Genomic DNA, 20867 nt, shown 5'->3' on the forward strand with positions numbered 1-20867 from the left:
GATGGACAGATCTATAAATTATATTTATATGTGAATTCGGGTCGCACAAATTTGGGTCGCACAAAAACGTACATATTGCAGCTTTAAGTTAAATCTAGTGATAATGGAGAAATGTTGTAATTAGATCTTGTTTGTGCAAATACAAAAATCCTTTTAAATCCATAACATTCTGCATTGTCTGCCTGTTATCTTCAATATGTTTCACAATATTGTTCAGTACATGTCATTTTATTGCTATTCTAAGCATATAAAATGTAAACACATTAATTTACATGCTTTCTAATATTTATATTTTGACAAAGTATAATTTTATTATTTGAAGTTTGTCCTCATTTACTAGGCCTACATGAAGCAGACATAATGTAAATGAATGTATCATATTTGAGATGATTTAAAACAAATTCCAATACAACATTTGTTTACTCTAATTGGGCAACTCAGCCGGCTGGTTGAGATGTTTGCGATGCATTATTTATTTATTTATCATGCAAACAAAAAGTCTTAATTTATGACCTATACTGAGGCTAAATACACACTTTACACAAAAAATATTTGTCATATTTTTTTTCTTGGTGTGCCAAATAGCGACTGTATACCCATTTACTTAGTAATTTGACTAAAGTGAGAAAGTTGGTCATTTTGCAGACTTGGCCTACACCACACTACAGATATAAACACATCTTCCAATGCCTTGCTGTTACTGAGTAAACCACAGAGATGGTGTGTTTACAGTGTGTGTTATTGTTGTATTGCGTCTCCACCCCACTCTCAACAGCTTTCATTAATATTTTACCTCCTGGCAAAACCTGTCTCCATTTCGCTTTGGGATGTGGACCAGAATGGAGGAAAACTTTGATTACCAGTCTGATTGGTTCAGTGTTTCCTCTGCTGTGTGGAATAATGTGGTGAGAGTTTCCAGCTGTTGCTGCATTTATTTTACTGCGAGGCCTATCCCACTTTGGTCCTTCTTTGCCAATACAATTGCCATATTCAGACATGCCCAGCCATACTGAGACCAAGTAAGCCCAAAAGAGTACATTTTGGGGCTTTTTATCAAACGTTCGAAAATAATGGTCACCTCTGCCTGTTCGTCTACTTGTTACAACATTGTTTTTAAGAACTTTTCCCATTTATCAGTAAAAATGGTGCCGGAGAAGAAGGCAGATGTTTTACGTGTCCCCAACCGATTGTGTTTTTTGTTTGTTGATTTGCGTTGTTTGTAACATATTTTTAAAACGTATTTTGTACATAATGTTGCCGCTACCGTCTCTTATGACCGAAAATAACTTCTGGATATCAGGACTGTGATTACTCACCATGGACTGGCAGAATCCTTTTTTTCCTTTAACAAGTCTGACGAGCCCGACGTGAACGATATACTGCTTTCACGGGAACAGGCCCAGATCCCCGTGATTTGCGTGAGGCACAGAAAAAGGGACCAGAGGGTGGGCTGCCTTCTGAGAATTTGTAGGCGATCTAATAAACCCCCACTTCCTTCCATTCTACTAGCAAACATGTAATCTTTGGAGAATACAATCGATTACCTACCAACATGACATTCAAAACTGTAATATCTTGTGCTTTACGGAGTCGTGGCTGAACGACGACACTATCAACATACAGCTGGCTGGTTATACGCTGTTATCCGCCATAAGCAAAGAAGAAAACGCTCACTCAGAGGCGGCGCTCCTAGTAGGATGCAGGGAAACGAAATCGGTTTTACCAAATTTCTATCAGCATGTTAAATGTGCAACCAGAGGAAGAAAGAAATCTGGACAACCTTTACTCCACACAAAGAGATGCGTACAAAGCTCTCCCTTGCCCTTCATTTGGCAAATCTGACCATAATGCTATCCTCCTGACTCCTGTTTACAAGCAAAAATGAAAGCAGGAAGCACCATCAATAAAAAGTGGTCAGATGAAGCAGACACTAAGCTACAGGTCTGTTTTTCTAGCACAGACTGGAATATGGCAGCATTCGCATGAAACTGAAAGCGCGAACCACTGCTTTTAATAAGGGCAAGGTGTCTGGTAACATGACCGAATACAAACAGTGCAGCTATTCCCTCCGCAAGGCTATTAAACAAGTTAAGCGTCAGTACAGAGACAAAGTAGAATCTCAATTCAACGGCTCAGACACAAGAGGCATGTGGCAGGGTCTACAGTCAATCAAGGACTACAAGAAGAAACCCAGCCCAGTCACGGACCAGGATGTCTTGCTCCCAGGCAGACTAAATAACTTTTTTTGCCCGCTTTGAGGACAATACAGTGCCACTGACACGGCCTGCAACGAAAACATGCGGTCTCTCCTTCACTGCAGCCGAGGTGAGTAAGACATTTAAACGTGTTTACCCTCGCAAGGCTGCAGGCCCAGACGGCATCCCCAGCCGCGCCCTCAGAGCATGCGCAGACCAGCTGGCCGGTGTGTTTACGGACATATTCAATCAATCCCTATACCAGTCTGCTGTTCCCACATGCTTCAAGAGGGCCACCATTGTTCCTGTTCCCAAGAAAGCTAAGGTAACTGAGCTTAACGACTACCGCCCGTAGCACTCACTTCCGTCATCATGAAGTGCTTTGAGAGACTAGTCAAGGACCATATCACCTCCACCCTACCTGACACCCTAGACCCACTCCAATTTGCTTACCGCCCAAATAGGTCCACAGACGATGCAATCTCAACCACACTGCACACTGCCCTAACCCACCTGGACAAGAGGAATACCTATGTTAGAATGCTGTTCATCGACTACAGCTCGGCATTCAACACCATAGTACCCTCCAAGCTCGTCATCAAGCTCGAGACCCTGAGTCTCGACCCCGCCCTGTGCAACTGGGTACTGGACTTCCTGACGGGCCGCCCCCAGGTGGTGAGGGTAGGCAACAACATCTCCTCCCCCCTGATCCTCAACACGGGGGCCCCACAAGGGTGCGTTCTGAGCCCTCTCCTGTACTCCCTGTTCACCCACGACTGCGTGGCCACGCACGTCTCCAACTCAATCATCAAGTTTGCGGACGACACAACAGTGGTAGGCTTGATTACCAACAACGACGAGACGGCCTACAGGGAGGAGGTGAGGGCCCTCAGAGTGTGGTGTCAGGAAAATAACCTCACACTCAACGTCAACAAAACTAAGGAGATGATTGTGGACTTCAGGAAACAGCAGAGGGAACAGCCCCCTATCCACATCGATGGAACAGTAGTGGAGAGGGTAGCAAGTTTTAAGTTCCTCGGCATACACATCACAGACAAACTGAATTGGTCCACTCACACTGACAGCGTCGTGAAGAAGGCGCAGCAGCGCCTCTTCAACCTCAGGAGGCTGAAGAAATTCGGCTTGTCACCAAAAGCACTCACAAACTTCTACAGATGCACAATCGAGAGCATCCTGGCGGGCTGTATCACCGCCTGGTACGGCAACTGCTCCGCCCTCAACCGTAAGGCTCTCCAGAGGGTAGTGAGGTCTGCACAACGCATCACCGGGGGCAAACTACCTGCCCTCCAGGACACCTACACCACCCGATGTTACAGGAAGACCATAAAGATCATCAAGGACATCAACCACCCGAGCCACTGCCTGTTCACCCCGCTATCATCCAGAAGGCGAGGTCAGTACAGGTGCATCAAAGCTGGGACCGAGAGACTGAAAAACAGCTTCTATCTCAAGGCCATCAGACTGTTAAACAGCCACCACTAACATTGAGTGGCTGCTGCCAACACACTGTCATTGACACTGACCCAACTCCAGCCACTTTAATAATGGGAATTGATGGGAAATTATGTTAATATATCACTAGCCACTTTAAACAATGCTACCTTATATAATGTTACTTACCCTACATTATTCATCTCATATGCATACGTATATACTGTACTCTATATTATCGACTGCATCCTTATGTAATACATGTATCACTAGCCACTTTAACTATGCCACTTTGTTTACTTTGCCTACATACTCATCTCATATGTATATACTGTTTATTTTTATTTATTTATTTTATTTCACCTTTATTTAACCAGGTAGGCTAGTTGAGAACAAGTTCTCATTTGCAACTGCGACCTGGCCAAGATAAAGCATAGCAGTGTGAACAGACAACACAGAGTTACACATGGAGTAAACAATTAGCAAGTCAATAACACAGTAGAAAAAAAAAAATGGGCAGTCTATATACAATGTGTGCAAAAGGCATGAGGAGGTAGGCGAATAATACAATTTTGCAGATTAACACTGGAGTGATAAATGATCAGATGGGCATGTACAGGTAGAGATATTGGTGTGCAAAAGAGCAGAAAAGTAAATAAATAAAAACAGTATAAAAACAGTATGGGAATGAGGTAGGTGAAAAGGGTGAGCTATTTACCAATAGACTATGTACAGCTGCAGCGATCGGTTAGCTGCTCGGATAGCTGATGTTTGAAGTTGGTGAGGGAGATAAAAGTCTCCAACTTCAGCGATTTTTGCAATTCGTTCCAGTCACAGGCAGCAGAGTACTGGAACGAAAGGCGGCCAAATGAGGTGTTGGCTTTAGGGATGATCAGTGAGATACACCTGCTGGAGCGCGTGCTACGGATGGGTGTTGCCATCGTGACCAGTGAACTGAGATAAGGCGGAGCTTTACCTAGCATGGACTTGTAGATGACCTGGAGCCAGTGGGTCTGGCGACGAATATGTAGTGAGGGCCAGCCGACTAGAGCATACAAGTCGCAGTGGTGGGTGGTATAAGGTGCTTTAGTGACAAAACGGATGGCACTGTGATAGACTGCATCCAGTTTGCTGAGTAGAGTGTTGGAAGCCATTTTGTAGATGACATCGCCGAAGTCGAGGATCGGTAGGATAGTCAGTTTTACTAGGGTAAGCTTGGCAGCGTGGGTGAAGGAGGCTTTGTTGCGGAATAGAAAGCCGACTCTGGATTTGATTTTTGATTGGAGATGTTTGATGTGAGTCTGGAAGGAGAGTTTGCAGTCTAGCCAGACACCTAGGTACTTATAGATGTCCACATATTCAAGGTTGGAACCATCCAGGGTGGTGATGCTAGTCGGGCATGCGGGTGCAGGCAGCGATCGGTTGAAAAGCATGCATTTGGTTTTACTCGCGTTTAAGAGCAGTTGGAGGCCACGGAAGGAGTGCTGTATGGCATTGAAGCTCGTTTGGAGGTTGGATAGCACAGTGTCCAATGACGGGCCGAAAGTATATAGAATGGTGTCGTCTGCGTAGAGGTGGATCAGGGAATCGCCCGCAGCAAGAGCAACATCATTGATATATACAGAGAAAAGAGTCGGCCCGAGAATTGAACCCTGTGGCACCCCCATAGAGACTGCCAGAGGACCGGATACCATCTACTGTATGCTGCCCTGTACCATCACTCATTCATATATCCTTATGTACATATTCTTTATCCCCTTACACTGTGTATAAGACAGTAGTTTTGGAATTGTTAGTTAGATTACTTGTTGGTTATCACTGCATTGTCGGAACTAGAAGCACAAGCATTTCGCTACACTCGCATTAACATCTGCTAACCATGTGTATGTGACAAATACAATTTGATTTGATTTGAATATGTTCTGGAATTCCTCCGATGGCATTGAGGAGTACACCACATCAGTCATTGGCTTCATCAATAAGTGCATTGATGACGTTGTCACCACAGTGACCGTACGTGCATACCCCAACCAGAAGCCATGGATCCGCACTGAGCTAAAGGCTAGAGCTGCTGCTTTCAAGGAGCTGGACTCTAACCTGGAAGCTTATAAGAAATCCCGCTATGCCCTCCGACGAACCATCAAACAGGCAAAGCGCCAATACAGGACTAAGATTGAATCGTACTACACCGGCTCTGACGCTCGTCGGATTTGGCAGGGCTTGCAAACTATTACAGACTATAAAGGGAAGCACAGCCGAGGGCTGCCCAGTGACACAAGCCTACCAGACGAGCTAAACTACTTCTATCATCGCTTCGATGCAAATAACACTGAAACATGCATGAGAGCACCAGCTGTTCCGGAAGACTGTGTGATCACACTCTATGCAGACTTTTAAACAGGTCAACATTCACAAGGCCGCAGGGCCAGACAGATTACCAGGACGTGTACTGCGAGCATGCGCTGACCAACTGGCAGCTCGCATCTCCTTGTCCGAGTCTGTAATTCCAACATATTTTAAGCAGACCACCATAGTGCCTGTGCCCAAGAAATAAAAGGTAACCTGCCTAAATGACTACCGACCCGCAACACTCACGTCTGTAGCCATTAAGTTCTTTGAAAGGCTGGTCATGGCTCACATCAACACCATTATCCCAGAAACCCTAGACCCACTCAAATTTGCACACCACCCCAACAGAGCCACAGATAATACAATCTCTATTGCACTCCACACTGCCCTTTCCCACCTGGACAAAAGGAACACCTATGTGAGAATGCAATTCATTGACTACAGCTCAGCGTGCAACACCATAGTGCCCTCAAAGCTCATCAATAAGCTAAGGACCCTGTGACAAAACACCTCCCTCTGCAACTGGATCCTGGACTTCCTGACGGGCTGCCCCCAGGTGGTAAGGGTTGGTAACAACCCATCCGCCTCGCTGATCCTCAACACAGGGGCCCCTCAGGGGTGCGTGCTCAGTCTCCTCCTGTACTTCCTGTTCACTCATGACTGCACGGCCAGGCACGACTCCAACACCATCATTAAGTTTGCAGATGATACAACAGTGGAAGGCCTGATCACCAACGATCACCACGAGACAGCTTATAGGGAGGAGGTCAGAGACCTGGCCGTGATATACCAGGACAACAACCTCTCCCTCAATGTGATCAAGACAAAGGAGATGATTGTGGACTACAGGAAGAAGAGGACCGAGCACAGCCCCATTCTCATAGGGGCTGCAGTGGAGCAGGTTGAGAGCTTCAAGTTCCTTGGTATCCACATCACCAATAAACTAACATGGTCCAAAGCATACCAAGACAGTCGTGAAGAGAGCATAACAAAACCTATTCCCCCTCAGGAGACTGAAAAGATTTGGTATGGGTCCTCAAACATCACCACAAAATCTACGGGAATAGCTTGAAAATTCAAGACCCTTGGATGTTGCTATAGATTTACGTTAGAAGTGCCCATCCCAAGAAGGCTCAAGGTCATTGGTCACAGATAAAATTATGTCAAATCATATATCTACTTTAGATTTAATTGGACTGATCATGTCAACATCATACTTTCAAAATCTTAGTTAGCAAGCTAAACAAGCAGTTATCATCATGAGTCAAGTCGACAATCTCCTGGCAAATCCTTTTCAACCCTTGTCATATGAAGAGAAATTATAGATGAAACGTATCGGTGCTCATCGGCCATTGGACATAAACATTACACAACAAGTTGGAAATTGAGTGGTTTGGAAGGAATCAGTGGCTAACTGCAAGTTTTGCAAAGCAATCACTAGCCTGCTATTCAGTGGAGAGGGTGTGTGGTCCAAGTCTGGTTTTAAGGCTCTCTTTTCCAAGCTTAAAAATGATAAACATTCACATGCAACACCATGGGCCAGAAGAGGTTGGCCATTCTGTCAAACCAGCATGATTTCTGCCACGTTCAAAACAACTGGGAATTCTCAGACTTCAAGTGAGATCAAGACAACTGGGAACACGGGGGGAAAAATCTAGCTCCGGCTTGGAAAATGTTTTGAACTGCCATCCAACTCGGAATTCCAAGTCGTGAACTCTGGCCTCTTTCTAGAGCTCTGACCTGAAGATCACTGATGTCATGATTCAACCGTGTTTTTTCCCCAGTTCTCTTGAAAGCACCGTAAATCCAAAGAATGCCAGACTTTGACAAAGTTTTCCCACAATATGGACCACCTTCCACCTTCCTGGTAAAGTGATTACAGCACAACAAGGGGAGTCCAAAAATGTATTGTATGCTGCTACATAAATTATGTACTATGTCAGGGAGATATGTATATTGTACCTAAGATAGTAATAGGTATGTGTTGTGTAGTAAGCTGGTAGTAGCCCATGTGCCTCACCCTAATAATTTTGTCCATTTCCCCTCATAACTTAGCCTACTGTTCTGACTTGGTGGTGCACATGTAGCCTATAACCTGTTTTAGAGAAATGTAATAATTTAATATTATAAGAGCTTTCATTGTCTGCTTATATGTCCCCTTTATTTATCCTACGGTTGTGACTTGGTGTACAGGGATAATACTGTAAGAACAGCCCATGTTCTGAATTCTGTTGCAATACAGTAGAAAAGTGCAGATTTAAATAGTTATATTGATTATATCCATCTTAGCTCACTCATTAATGTCTTAATCGAAATTACTGATGGCCTCTTATCCACTCAACTTTCCCTTATGCCATAGTATGTACTATGTACATCTCAATTATCTGTAGAAACCACATTTGTGTAAGCAAGTCAGCCCTGTCAGCTATGTTTTTTTTCAAAAGCAGTAAATGAGGCTGAATTAACTTTTTCGCTGCCAGACAAGGCTCCGCTGATAGCTAGGTGTAGCGGTGGTAAGGATTCATTCCATGGTGTTGAAAAGAAAGCTCTGCTGTTGGGACAGCTTTATGTATACCCTAACAGTTTGTGGGTACCGTAAGTCACTGTTATAGTGCAATTCATGTGTTTTTTAGTGTTGTGTAAAAAATGTTTTGGTTCTATCAGTTTACACAATGAAGCTGGTCCCCACCTCATACATGCCTTGCCTGGGCTTGACTCAAAGGCATTGCGGTTATATAAGATGTACCTGCTCGACACACGAGTGTCAAGAACAACTGCAGCACCACACACTAATAAAAATCCCCTTAGGGGTAAATCTGTACATCCTGTTTCCAGATTCTCACTTTTGAAGTGTTTGGCATTGTTTGACTTCAGTCTAGAATGTAGTGTCCCAGAAGCGATAACGACTGACTGTCTCTCATTAAGTAGATCTCGATGGCACTCAGTGTCCCAGGTGAAATCAGTCCTGCCTGGGATTTCCATCAGATCTTTAGCCATCTTGGGATATTGATGACAGCTCGATTAGGCCCCACTGTTCTTTTCCCCCTGCCAGCTGCATATGCATGATGACCAAGCACTCCAGGATTAGATTATTTTGTGATTCCGGAAGACGTATTTCTTCGCTCACTCTAGGCTTGGTTCGTAATTGGCCTCCATTACTTCCAGCTGCTCTCACCAAGGCACAAACCCCACGTAGGATTTGATGATCTTCTCACACACAGAGGACTGCTGGGATTGCCAAAAGGAATTCTCTCCAGATTTTTGTCTTGCATAATTTGTATGTGCTTCGTAAGCTTTTTATTTTGATCTACGGTCAGTCTTGCACTGTCATCCAAAAGTTAGTTTTGGAGTTAAAAATGTTCCAAGATCTGTGGTCACCTTATCTGCCTATGCTGACTTAACCTTGATCTGGGAAATTGCTGAGTGCGTTAATTAGATGTACATTTTCTGTTTTGGGGACCTGCGTGGTTCTGGTACAGGTTCTGACTGACATTTTCACTTACAGTATAAATCGATATGTGGACACCATAGATTCTCATTGACACAGGAGTATGTCTCTTCTGCCCTTGTGAAGCAGGATGGGAAATCTGACACCACTTGAAGCTGGGATGTCCCTCCTACCATTTCATTCACTCTTCCAACTATCCTTCAACCCCTGGCTGGACCTTACGTTACAGCCACCAACAACGCATATGCCTGGAATCCTTACATCGTAACACAACAGGAGAAAGTGGTTTTGTCACGGCAGCACATTCAGAGATCGATTTATAGCCATTCATCTAAAATAATTCATAAATTTGGCATAGATGGACAAGGTTAGAATGAGATGAAAGGCATGTTTCTAACGAGTTCAGGAAGCCAAGCTAAAGCTCTGTGTGACATTCACAGCAGTAGGGGCAGACGTTTTGACCAAGAGACTTTTAGAAAATATGCACATTTTCTCTAACACTAAATATACAAATATGTATTTTACAGTTGTATGGAAGGTGAAATTGTATAGTTAGTCGTTTATAAATTGATTATGTTGTATTTAGAAAAATTATGTAATTTCAAGCCTGATTTTTACAGCTTTGTTAAATAGGCAATACATCATAAAATGTTATTTTCATATTTTTTTAATCATATTTGTACTGTGTACTTGAGCTTGTGTCCTCAAAAGTGGCTACATCTCAGCAATTTATTTTTTTAATTTCCAGAAAGTTGAGATTTGAACCTTTCTTGGAGTATGTAGCATGACTAGTTATTGTTTATAGACCTCTCATGATAAATAATTACTTTTGGGGATATTTTTGATTACGTTATATTTTCGATTACATTTAGATACATTTTAAGAGGTTAAGAGCCTCTCCTCACTTGGCGAAACACTTGACTCCTGATCAGCACATGACAGGCATAGCACACACAGTGTTCCCAGGACAGCCTGGCGGGCAATCAATCCATGAATTAAAGACTTAAACCTTGGTGATGACCCAATCACCTCCTGGAAGACCCTCCTTGTGGAACACCATGACCTGATTAGCTTTTTGGGCCTCTTGCTGCCTAGCAGCTTTGCTACTCTTTTTACCCCAGCAAATGTTCTTATAGGAAAACAGCCCGCACATGTTCTGTAATCCACACAGTGTGTCTCTAGGACCAAGACTAAGAAGATACCTGTACCACATCTGCTAACACTCTGTTTTAAGACTCTCACTCTTGTTAAACAGATACCACACATGCGCCCTTGCAAACGCACAAACACCCTTCACACACATTGCGGCAACAGCAGGGATCGGCCTCCACACAGCACAGTGTGTCTCTCACTAAAGCGCACTCTCTTTGGCAGACCTGGAGAGCCTGTGGAGGGGGAGGGGGGCCCCTTCTTCCCGAGGGACTTCCACACAGAGCAGTGTTCATGGCAGGGACAGGAGTAACGCAAGATTGGCCTTTCTATATTCTGCATCTACTAAGCCATTACTAATGTACCAGAGAGGGAAAGAGGGAATCAGCATGGGGCCTAGTCAAAAGGAAACCAATAGCACTTAACAGCTGGCATTAAATAGGTTTAGGGGGAGTGCTATAAACCCCTTTGTAGGGTAGACGGGTGTCTACTTGGCTTTCACTGTTTACATTTTTCTCACTTAGCTAGTAGATGATCTTATTCTGAGTGATAGTCCGTGACTTAGATCTTCAGCAGTTCGGCTTGCAATGCTTGCCAATGAAACGACATATGAACAGTTGTAAGTGCTACGCTCTAATGTGTACCTACTCTGTAATTAGCTTATGCATCAGAGGAATAGCTACAAACAGTGATTTGAAGACTTTTTTGTGTGTAATTTTCCATGTTTGTTGAATGATAACAGGAAGGTAAGGTACTAAGAGCACTTATTGGTTCAATGTGTCATCTCTGCTTGTTCCTGAAGTCACTTTCTGGCATTTTAATTAGAAAAAATAAATAAAAGGTTTGGGAGTGGTCATATTTAAAATGTCTGCTGCCTTGACTCACAGCCACAGTTTCCATAAGGAGGTTTTAATGTGTTTAGAAAACACAATAAAAAGAATATGTACAGTAACACTTCACCACAAAATGCCCCACACTTTCGCAAATCCTGAGCAAGGGCCAGGCTGAAGTGACAAATCCCCTTCCTTGGACAATGAGGCAACATGTTTTTGTGATTAGCCAACAAATAGTAAACCCATGTCTGTTGAGAAAGTAACCTATAAACATAACCTATAAACGTGGAAATAGTTGTTTCTCTACACAATAACATTTAATTTCTATTAGTAAGACATCTGTACAATGAGAAAGTTAAAACTGGCATGCAGTTATTCAGATCTAGTTTGCCAAATTAGCAGCTGTTGGGTTGAATGCAGATGGACAGCAGATGGCAAATCTAGAGACTTGGTTTAATATGTATCGTTCCATCTATTGCTTCTCACACTCCCCTCTCCCTCATGGTGGTGCATATCTCAGGTTATCCCCAGGTACAGTGGGTTACAGTTTACAGTATATATATTTCATGCATGCCTTGCTGTGGCATGGAGCGTGTCAGTGGGTTCACTGTTCACACTCGGCTTGGCACTCAGACTTGCCAAGTCTCACACGTGTGTGGAGAGGGAGAGACACACACATCGCTTGTCTGACATTTTCCTTGCCACACACACTACATTTTCCCTCCATACTCTCTATTGATCTTACAAATAGTATTACGTTACATTTATACACGGTGGAACTACCACAAAAGGCTTATACAGCCTTGTAGACCACGGTGTCTGTCACGTAACCCTAAACAATGCATTCAAATTGCCATTGTGTTCGTTGTCCGTAGCTTATGCCTGCCGATACCATAACCCCACCGCCACCATGGAGCACTCTGTTCACAACGTTGACATCAGCAAACCGCTCGCCCACACGATGCCATACTGCCCGGTACAGTTGAAACCGGGATTTATCTGTGAAGAGCACACTTCTCCAGCGTGCCAGAGGCCATCGAAGGTGAGCATTTGCCCACTGAAGTCAGTCAGTTCAAGACCCTGGTGAGAACGATGAGCACGCAGATGAGCTTCCATTAGACAGTTTCTGACAGTTTGTGCAGAAATTCTTCGGTTGTCCAAACCCACAGTTTCATCATCTGTCTGATGTGGAGGTCCTGGGCTGGCGGTGTTACACGTGGTGTGCGGTTGTGAGGCCAGTTTATGGTAGTGAAATTAACATGAAATTCTCTGCCAACAGCTCTGATGGACATTCCTGCAGTTAGCATGCCAATTGCACCCTCCCTCAAATGTTCCCTCAACTTGAGACATATGTGTCATTATATTGTGTGACAAAACTGCACATTTTAGATTTGAATGTTATTGTCCCCAGCACAAGGTGCACCTGTGTAATAATAATGCTGTTTAATCAGCTTCTTGATATACCACACCTGTCAGGTGGATAGATTATATTGGCAAGTGAGAAATGCTGACTAACAGGGATGTAAACAAATTTGTGCACAACATTTTAAATAAATGTTATTTTATTAATAAAATAAGCTTTTTGTGTTCATGGAACATTTTTGTGAGCTTTTATTTCAACTCATGAAACATGGGACCAACACTTTACATGTTGCGTTTATATTTTATTTTATGTTAAAGGGTCATTATACAACATTTCCACATGCCAAGCCATATTTGTAATTTTTTTTACAAACTAAAGTCTATCATTGGCAGTGCTATTGTAACCTTTAATTTGGCCTCGGCCAACAGGTGGTGTGTGTGCATAACTGCAAGGGTTGTGAGTTTAAACCCTGGTCTGCTGGATGTTACCCTCTAATAACTCAAATCAGTTTTGAACTAACTGTTATAGTATGTTTAGCATTTACCAGGGATAGTCCAAAGGAGTTGTCTGCAGTTTTCCGAAGGCAAATAGCTCAATTGATTGTGACAGTTTTACATTGTAAAATATGACTCAATTCCCATTGAAAAGAGAACTGTTTTAAGTTATTGACTTTTTTCAGGTCACAGCAGCATCATCCAATTGGATATAATGATACTTAACCTTATGGGTATTTAAAGAGCTTGGAGTTCAACTGTGTTGTAAATATTGTGATGGCATTTGAATGGTTGATTGGATTGGGCTCGGGCAAGATTATGGTAGCTATTAGAGCCGGGCCATTTGATGCGATAGCATGAATGCTAACAAGACTAACATTGTCCTTAGCTCTTTTTTAAGCCAAATTTAATTTCACATATTCATTTGTTCCAGGGGCACTGTACTACTATGGCTGACCCTGTAAAACAACACATTTCACTGCACCTATCTAGTGTATGTGGCAAAAAACCATCTGTATGAATTATTGATGCACCCAGCCCTTCCTCTTCTGTGTGTGTTTAACTTAATCCACACAGCAGTTAGGTGTAACTTTCCTCCCTCTCTTTAAATGTATGCTCATTGGGTTAATCCGTCTACAGCACATTGAGTTGTGTTGTTTACAGAACTGTTGAGGTAAAAAGTCTATTTGAGAAATCCTTGGGGCTTTGCGGGTTTATGTTGTCCGGAAGTAATTTTTCCAGAATAAACACAACAGTCACCATGAAATCATACCCTGACTCATGCAATAACTGCCTTCCGATAACTTTTATGTGAAAGTTAAAGCAAGGCTCATAAAATTTGCTCTTAATACGGGTAAATTGCATAGTCATTTGCGTTGGGTTAGTGTCGCAGTACCATACTCACAAGCGTGGAATCAAGGCTAGTGTTGGGTCCACATACACTTAATTAAAAATGGGGAAATATTTTCTTTATCTTTTTTTGTGCATCTCTGAGCGATTACTGTTCAAGGAGGCAGAAATATAGCCACTATGATGAGTTTTGCATCATATCATATGAGCCAGGTCTCTAAAGCCCTGCTCACATTGGCAGTGACATATATATTTATATATATATATTTTTTTTTGCATGTCCAATTCTAATCCGTTTCTTTTCTTCCTGGCAGTTTGAACAGCCAAAAAACACATGGAATCAGATATTTCAAGCCACATTTCAAACCACCTATGAATAGAAATCTGATTCCTTGCCATTTGACTCAAATCTGATTTATTTGCCCTCAAGTGGTTTTTAGACTTATTTGGCATATCTCATATCTTATTGGTTAGCTAGCTACTCTGTTGACAGTTTTAGAAGAACACATGGTATTTAACTACCTCATTAATTGTTTAGTTAACGAACAAATTAGTGAATGTGCTAGATAGCTAAACAGCTACCTAGCTAGCTGACTGCTGTGGCTAGCCAAAAAGGACTCATTCTGAAAGTATGATGCTTTTACCCTTTGAGGCTTTAAAAGTGTTCCAAAACTGATTTTAAAAAACTAAACTGATTTGAGCATTAAGGCCTGCACTGTGAACAAGGCTTAAGTGCCTCCGTATAGCTTTACTCTAGAGTTGAAACAGGTTTGAGAAGCGCCTCTGTATAGCGTTCCTATTTAAACTCTTTGCCTTTGAACTTGAGACTGACTGCTTTTAAAGTCTTAACAGGACCGAGTTAGTACAAGTCATATTGACAGGAACAGTGCAGGTCATTAAAGCAGGGGAGAAGATATTAAAAGCAACTGAAACCTTGTGTACCTGGCTAACGAGCTGAGAATGATTTGACTTTGCTGCTCTAAGAATAATTTTGGAATTTTCAATTGTGAAGCCTATGCTTAAGCAATAAGGCCCGAGGAGGTGTGGTATATGGCCAATATACCACGGTTAAGGGCTGTTCTTATGCATGACGCAACGCGGATTGCCTGGACACAGCCCTTAGCCGAGGTATATTGGTCATATATCATAAACCCCTGAGGTGCCTTATTGCCATTATAAACTGGTTACCAACATAATTAGACGAGTAAAAATAAATGTTTTGTCATACCTGTGGTATATTGTTTGATATACCATGTCTATCAGCCAATCAGCACTCACGGATCGAACAACCCAGTTTGATATAGACCACACTATATGTCCTTCGTACTGCTAGATTTCATTGTCTGGTTACAGTATGTGCTTCTGCTGTTTGCAATACCCCTCAAACTTAACATAAACATTAACCATCTTGCTTTTGCCAAATGAGCCGAACATATAGGAACATATGGGATGACTATATAAACATATTTTCTGAATGTTGATGTCCTCTTGTGTTGATGGATCTCGGGTGTGATGTGACTAGACTACACATGCAATACTGGTTGAATCAAGCACTAGTGACTAGTATGATAACGTTTCATTTTAGACCAATCTACCATGGTTGGGTCAGAGGACAGTTGGGTATGTAGGAAGACCTTGTGCAATCAGTAGCAGGCTCTTCAGTCTAAATATCTCCACCAGACTGGTGTGTACTGTAGGGTGCTTGAGTTGGAGATGTTGTTCTCTGTTTGATCTTGTACAATGTGTGTGTGTGGCGCTAGTGACACATCCGTCTGTTTTGCCCAGTCACAGAAGAATGGTGGAATCTGTCCATTTCAACAAGACCTTGTAATATGGATGGCCCAAAAGAAAAGATAAAAATCTTGAAAATTGGGATATGTCTGGATCTGACAGAACCTAGTAAGATTAGTTATTGAAGTTTATTCCCTCTGAAAGTATTTAATTATACTGAAAAAATAAGTGAACGCAACATGTAAAGCGTTGGTCCCATTTTTCATGAGCTGAAATAAAAAATCCCAGAAATGTTTCATTCGCACAAAAACCATTGTTTACATCCCTGTTAGTGAGCATGTCTCCTTTGCCAAGATAATCCATCCACCTGACAAGTGTGGTATATCCAGAAGCTGATTAAACAGCATGATCATTACACAGGTGCACCTTGTGCTGGGGACAATAAAAGGCCACTCTAAAATGTGCAGTTGTCGCACAACACAATGCTACATATGTCAAGTTTGTTATGAGGGAGCGTGCAATTGGCATGCTGACTGCAGGAATGTCCAATCGAGCTGTTGGCAGGTAATTGAATGTTCATTTATCTACCATAAGCCGCCTCCAACATTGGTGTTTTTCCGTCTTTTAAGGATAAAATGGCACCGGAAGAAATGGCAGCAGTTTTACGGGCGCCCAACCAATTGTGCTATGCCTCGTAAGGATCCGCAGAAGGCGAGTGGGAAAGCTGCCGTTATTGTCAATATTACTCGTCAACGTGCAATCATTGGACAATAAATTCGAAGAGGTACGTGGTATATCCTACCAACGGGACATCAAAAAATGTAATATATATTTCACGGAATCGTGGCTGAATGATGACATGGATATTCAGCTAGCGGGATATACGCTGCACCGGCAAGTCTGTGCATATTTGTAAACAACAGCTGGTGCACAAAATCTAAGGAAATCTCTAGATTTTGCTCGCCTGAAGTAGAGTATCTTATGATAAACTGCAGACCACACAGAGTTTTCAGCTATACTTTTCGTGGCTGTTTATTTACCACCACAGACGGATGCTTGGAACTAAGACAGTACTCAGTCAGCTGTATAAGGAAATAAGTAAACAGGAAACCGCTCACCCAGAAGCGGCGCTCCTAGTGGCCGGAGACTTTAATGCAGGGTACTTAAATCAGTTCTACCTAATTTCTATCAACATCAACAAATGTGCAACCAGAAGGAAAACAATTCTAGATCACATTTACTCCACACACAGAGACGCATACAAAGCTCTCTCTCCCTCACCCTCCATTTGGTAAATCTGACCATAATTCTATCCTTCTGATTCCTGCTTACAAGCGAAAATTAAAGCAGGAAGCACCAGTGACTCAGTCTATTAAAAAAGTGGTCAGATGAAGCAGATGCTAAACTACAGGACTCTTTTTCTAGCACAGACTGGAACATGTTCCGGGATTCTTCCGATGGCATTGAGGAGTGCACCACATCAGTCACTGGCTTTATCAATAAGTGCATCGAGGATGTCGTCCCCACAGTGACTGTACGTACATACCCCAACCAGAAACCATGGATTACAGGCAACATTTGCACTGAGCTAAAGGGTAGAGCTGCCACTTTCAAGTTGCGGGACTCTAACCCAGACGCTTATAAGAAATCCCGCTATGCCCTCAGACAAACTATCAAACTGTCAAAGCTACAATACAGGGCTAAGATTTAATCATGCTACACCGGCTCCACCGGCCCTGATCGAGTCTGTAATTCCAACATGCTTCAAGCAGACCACCATAGTCCCTGTGCCCAAGAACACTAAAGCAACCTGCCTAAATGACTACAGACCCGTAGCACTCACGTCCCAAGCCATGAAGTGCTTTGAAAGACTGGTAAAGACTAACATCAACATCATTATCCCAGAAACCCTAGACCCACTCCAATTTGCACAACACCCCAATAGATCCACAGATCATGCCATCTTTATTATTATATTATATATATTATTATATTATTGCACTCCACACTGCCCTTTCCCTTTCTCCACACTGCCCTGCGCTCAGCATTCAACACCATAGTACTCTCAAAGCTCATCACTAAGCTAAGGATCCTGGGACTAAACACCTCCCTCTGCAACTGGATCCTGGACTTCCTGACGGGCCACCACCAGGTGGTGACGGTAGGTAGCAACATATATGATACTCTGATCCTCAACACTGGAGCCCCTCAAGGGTGCGTGCTCAGTCCCCTCCTGTTACTGTTATTTTTCACTGTCTTTTTTTACTGTTGTTTTTATTTCTTTACTTATCTATTGTTCACCTAATACCTTTTTTAACTTAGAAATTGCACTGTTGGTTAGAACCTGTAAGTAAGCATTTCACTGTCTACACCTGTTGTAATCGGAGTAGGTGACAAATAAACTTTGGTTTGATATTTAATAAAGCCCTTTTGTGGGGAAAGACTCATTCTGATTGGCTGGGCCTGGCTTACCAGTGGCTGGCCCTATGCCCTCCAAGGCCGACCCATAGCTGCGCCCCTGCCCAATCATGTGAAATCCATAGATTTGGACCTAATGAATTTCTATAAAATGACTGATTTCCTTCTATGAACTGTAACTCAGTAAAAATATTTAGCATTTTATCATTTTGTTCAGTATAGTTACTGAAGTCTTGCTATCTAATTTAATGTTAAATCATAAGCATGTCAGTAGCTGAATTCTCCATTCTTGTACATTCCCTTATAGGTAACACATTTGGTCTTCAATGCCATTTATTATTTAGGGTTTTTGAAGTTATGCTTGATGGTACCAAAATTCAGAATTCACCCTCACCTACCCCTCCCCTTGCCCTGAGGGACCATATCTGTGACTCTTTGTCTCTTCCCAGCTAACAGATAATGTTCTGAGAACCATATGTTTCTTAGAGCTTGGTGGGAGCATGGTTGTCCTTTGGTTATTTTGCATATAACCTTCCCACAATGTTCTGGGAATGGTGCAAGATAATTGCTTAGCTTTGTAACATTCTCAGCATATTTAAGAAACCTGACAAAATGACATTATTTTGAAATAGGTTAAATAAGGTATTTCATTACTTCAGCAGAATGCACTGTCAGTCAGCAGTGTTAATAGGTTAAATAAGGTATTTCATTACTTCAGCAGAATGCACTGTCAGTCAGCAGTGTTAATAGGTTAAATAAGGTATTTCATTACTTCAGCAGAATGCACTGTCAGTCAGCAGTGTTAATAGGTTAAATAAGGTATTTCATTACTTCAGCAGAATGCACTGTCAGTCAGCAGTGTTATTGAAAGTCTTATTGAAACATTCAGTGAAAGTTAAGATATTCAAAACACAAAAAAAACGAGAATTTTCATTCTCAGAACGTTATTAAAACCTCCCAGGAAAACTTTAAAGGAACCCGATTATAATGTTCTCAGAACCTCCCAGCAACCGAAAAACAAAAGTCCCAGATTTTCACTTCCATTCTCAGAACGTAAAAAAAAATATACAGTTTTACTGGTCAGGAAACTCATGGCTCCGTTCCCAGAACCAATGGGAAAACAAAAGCTTACGCTCCCACAACTACCAAGGAACTAAAAGAGCAACAGCATATGAAACGACAACAACAACAATCTAAACACCATGTCATGTTGTTTAAAGGAACTCTAAAGTAGTCAGAGGTTTTCTACCTCTGTTTATACTCCATCTGCCCCCTTGGTTTTCTCTCATTGCTATGCCTCAGTACCCATGTGGTTTCGGGATCTTCCCTTTTTTGCCTCTCCTCAGTTACTTCCATAAAGGAGAGCTGTTTTCTGCAGTGTTGCTGCGTTGTATGTTTAGCGGACAGTAAGAGGTACATTAGTAGTCTGAATGGATGCACAGTCTTTTTTTGAGGCCTGGTTTCTTCTCTTTCTCTTTTGTGTGTTTCTATGACAACCTGTAGTGTTGTATAAGATGTCGTTTTGGGTGTGCACCTGTGTGTTGGTGTTTAATGACCCTCAGGTGTGTACAGTTGAGCAATACGGCCCGAGGAGGTGTGGTATATGGCCAATATACCACGGCTAAGGGCTGTTCTTAGGCACAACACAATGCCAATCACCATTAAGGGCTCGAACCACCCAGTTTATAATATGTAATAAATGACCCATTGGCGAGTTTCTCCTCTGGTTTACCTGAGATTCTCAATGGTACTTGTCTTGTGACTTCTTTGTTATTAGGATGTATGAAAGTGTCAGGTTGTTGTTGCATTCATACCTTTACATTTAACATGGTTAATGATTATCCCCCTTAGAAAGTTGTAATTTAGCTCGCTTATCAAGCATTTGGGTCAACATAAAATTGACATGACATTTGCATTTAGATGGGATAATCAGTATTAACCTGCCATACCTCATGGGTTGCCACAATGGCATCCCATGGACTGTATATACCAAATCAGAAGGCAGGAGAGATACAGACTCCGATGGTCTTGAGTGTGGACTGTAGGTAATTTGTCTGTGTTGACCTTGACGTGTGTACCCGTCTGCGTTTTCTCAGCCTCAGCACAGGGTCGTGGGAGGAGCAGCGGCCAGGGGAAGTCATGGAGGAGTCCACTCCAGATGCTCTATGACAGTGACCAGGTAAGTCCCGCCCACTACCAGGTAGGATTCACGTTGATGACCACTGAACTTATTTTTGGTCATGTTTTATGAGTTACAATAGGTGATTTGTGAAAATAAAATCATTGGTAAGCTATTCAGTACTTACTGCTTACTTGCTGAAAGTCTCTTATCAGTGTTTCCCCAATATTAATTTAGCTGCCGCAGCGTGGTAGGTGTCCATTTTAATGTAATATAACTGTACAAATAATACAAAATAACCAAGTGAAACAACGACAATCGAAACCGTCCTGAAAGGTGACAAAACAGGAAACAACTACCCACACACACCAGGTGGGAACAGGCTACCTAAGTATGGTTCTCAATCAGAGACAACGAAAGACAGCTGCCTCTGATTGGGAACCATACCAGGCCAAACACATAGAAAA

The 20867-nt window shown here is 42.4% G+C and overlaps 1 protein-coding gene across 1 annotated transcript in view; it reads left to right on the top strand.

Annotated features, from left to right (window-relative positions):
- The window catches only part of LOC118400581 (carbohydrate sulfotransferase 11-like), a 35262-nt gene that overhangs the window by 1460 nt on the left and 12935 nt on the right, over positions 1–20867 (top strand). The window contains exon 2 of the mRNA XM_035797574.2: positions 20378–20460. Coding sequence (XP_035653467.1) covers positions 20378–20460 — 83 coding nt within the window. The remainder of the gene's footprint in view (positions 1–20377; positions 20461–20867) is intronic.

The sequence above is a fragment of the Oncorhynchus keta genome, chromosome 21, assembly GCF_023373465.1.
Source record: "Oncorhynchus keta strain PuntledgeMale-10-30-2019 chromosome 21, Oket_V2, whole genome shotgun sequence".
Lineage (NCBI taxonomy): Eukaryota > Metazoa > Chordata > Actinopteri > Salmoniformes > Salmonidae > Oncorhynchus > Oncorhynchus keta.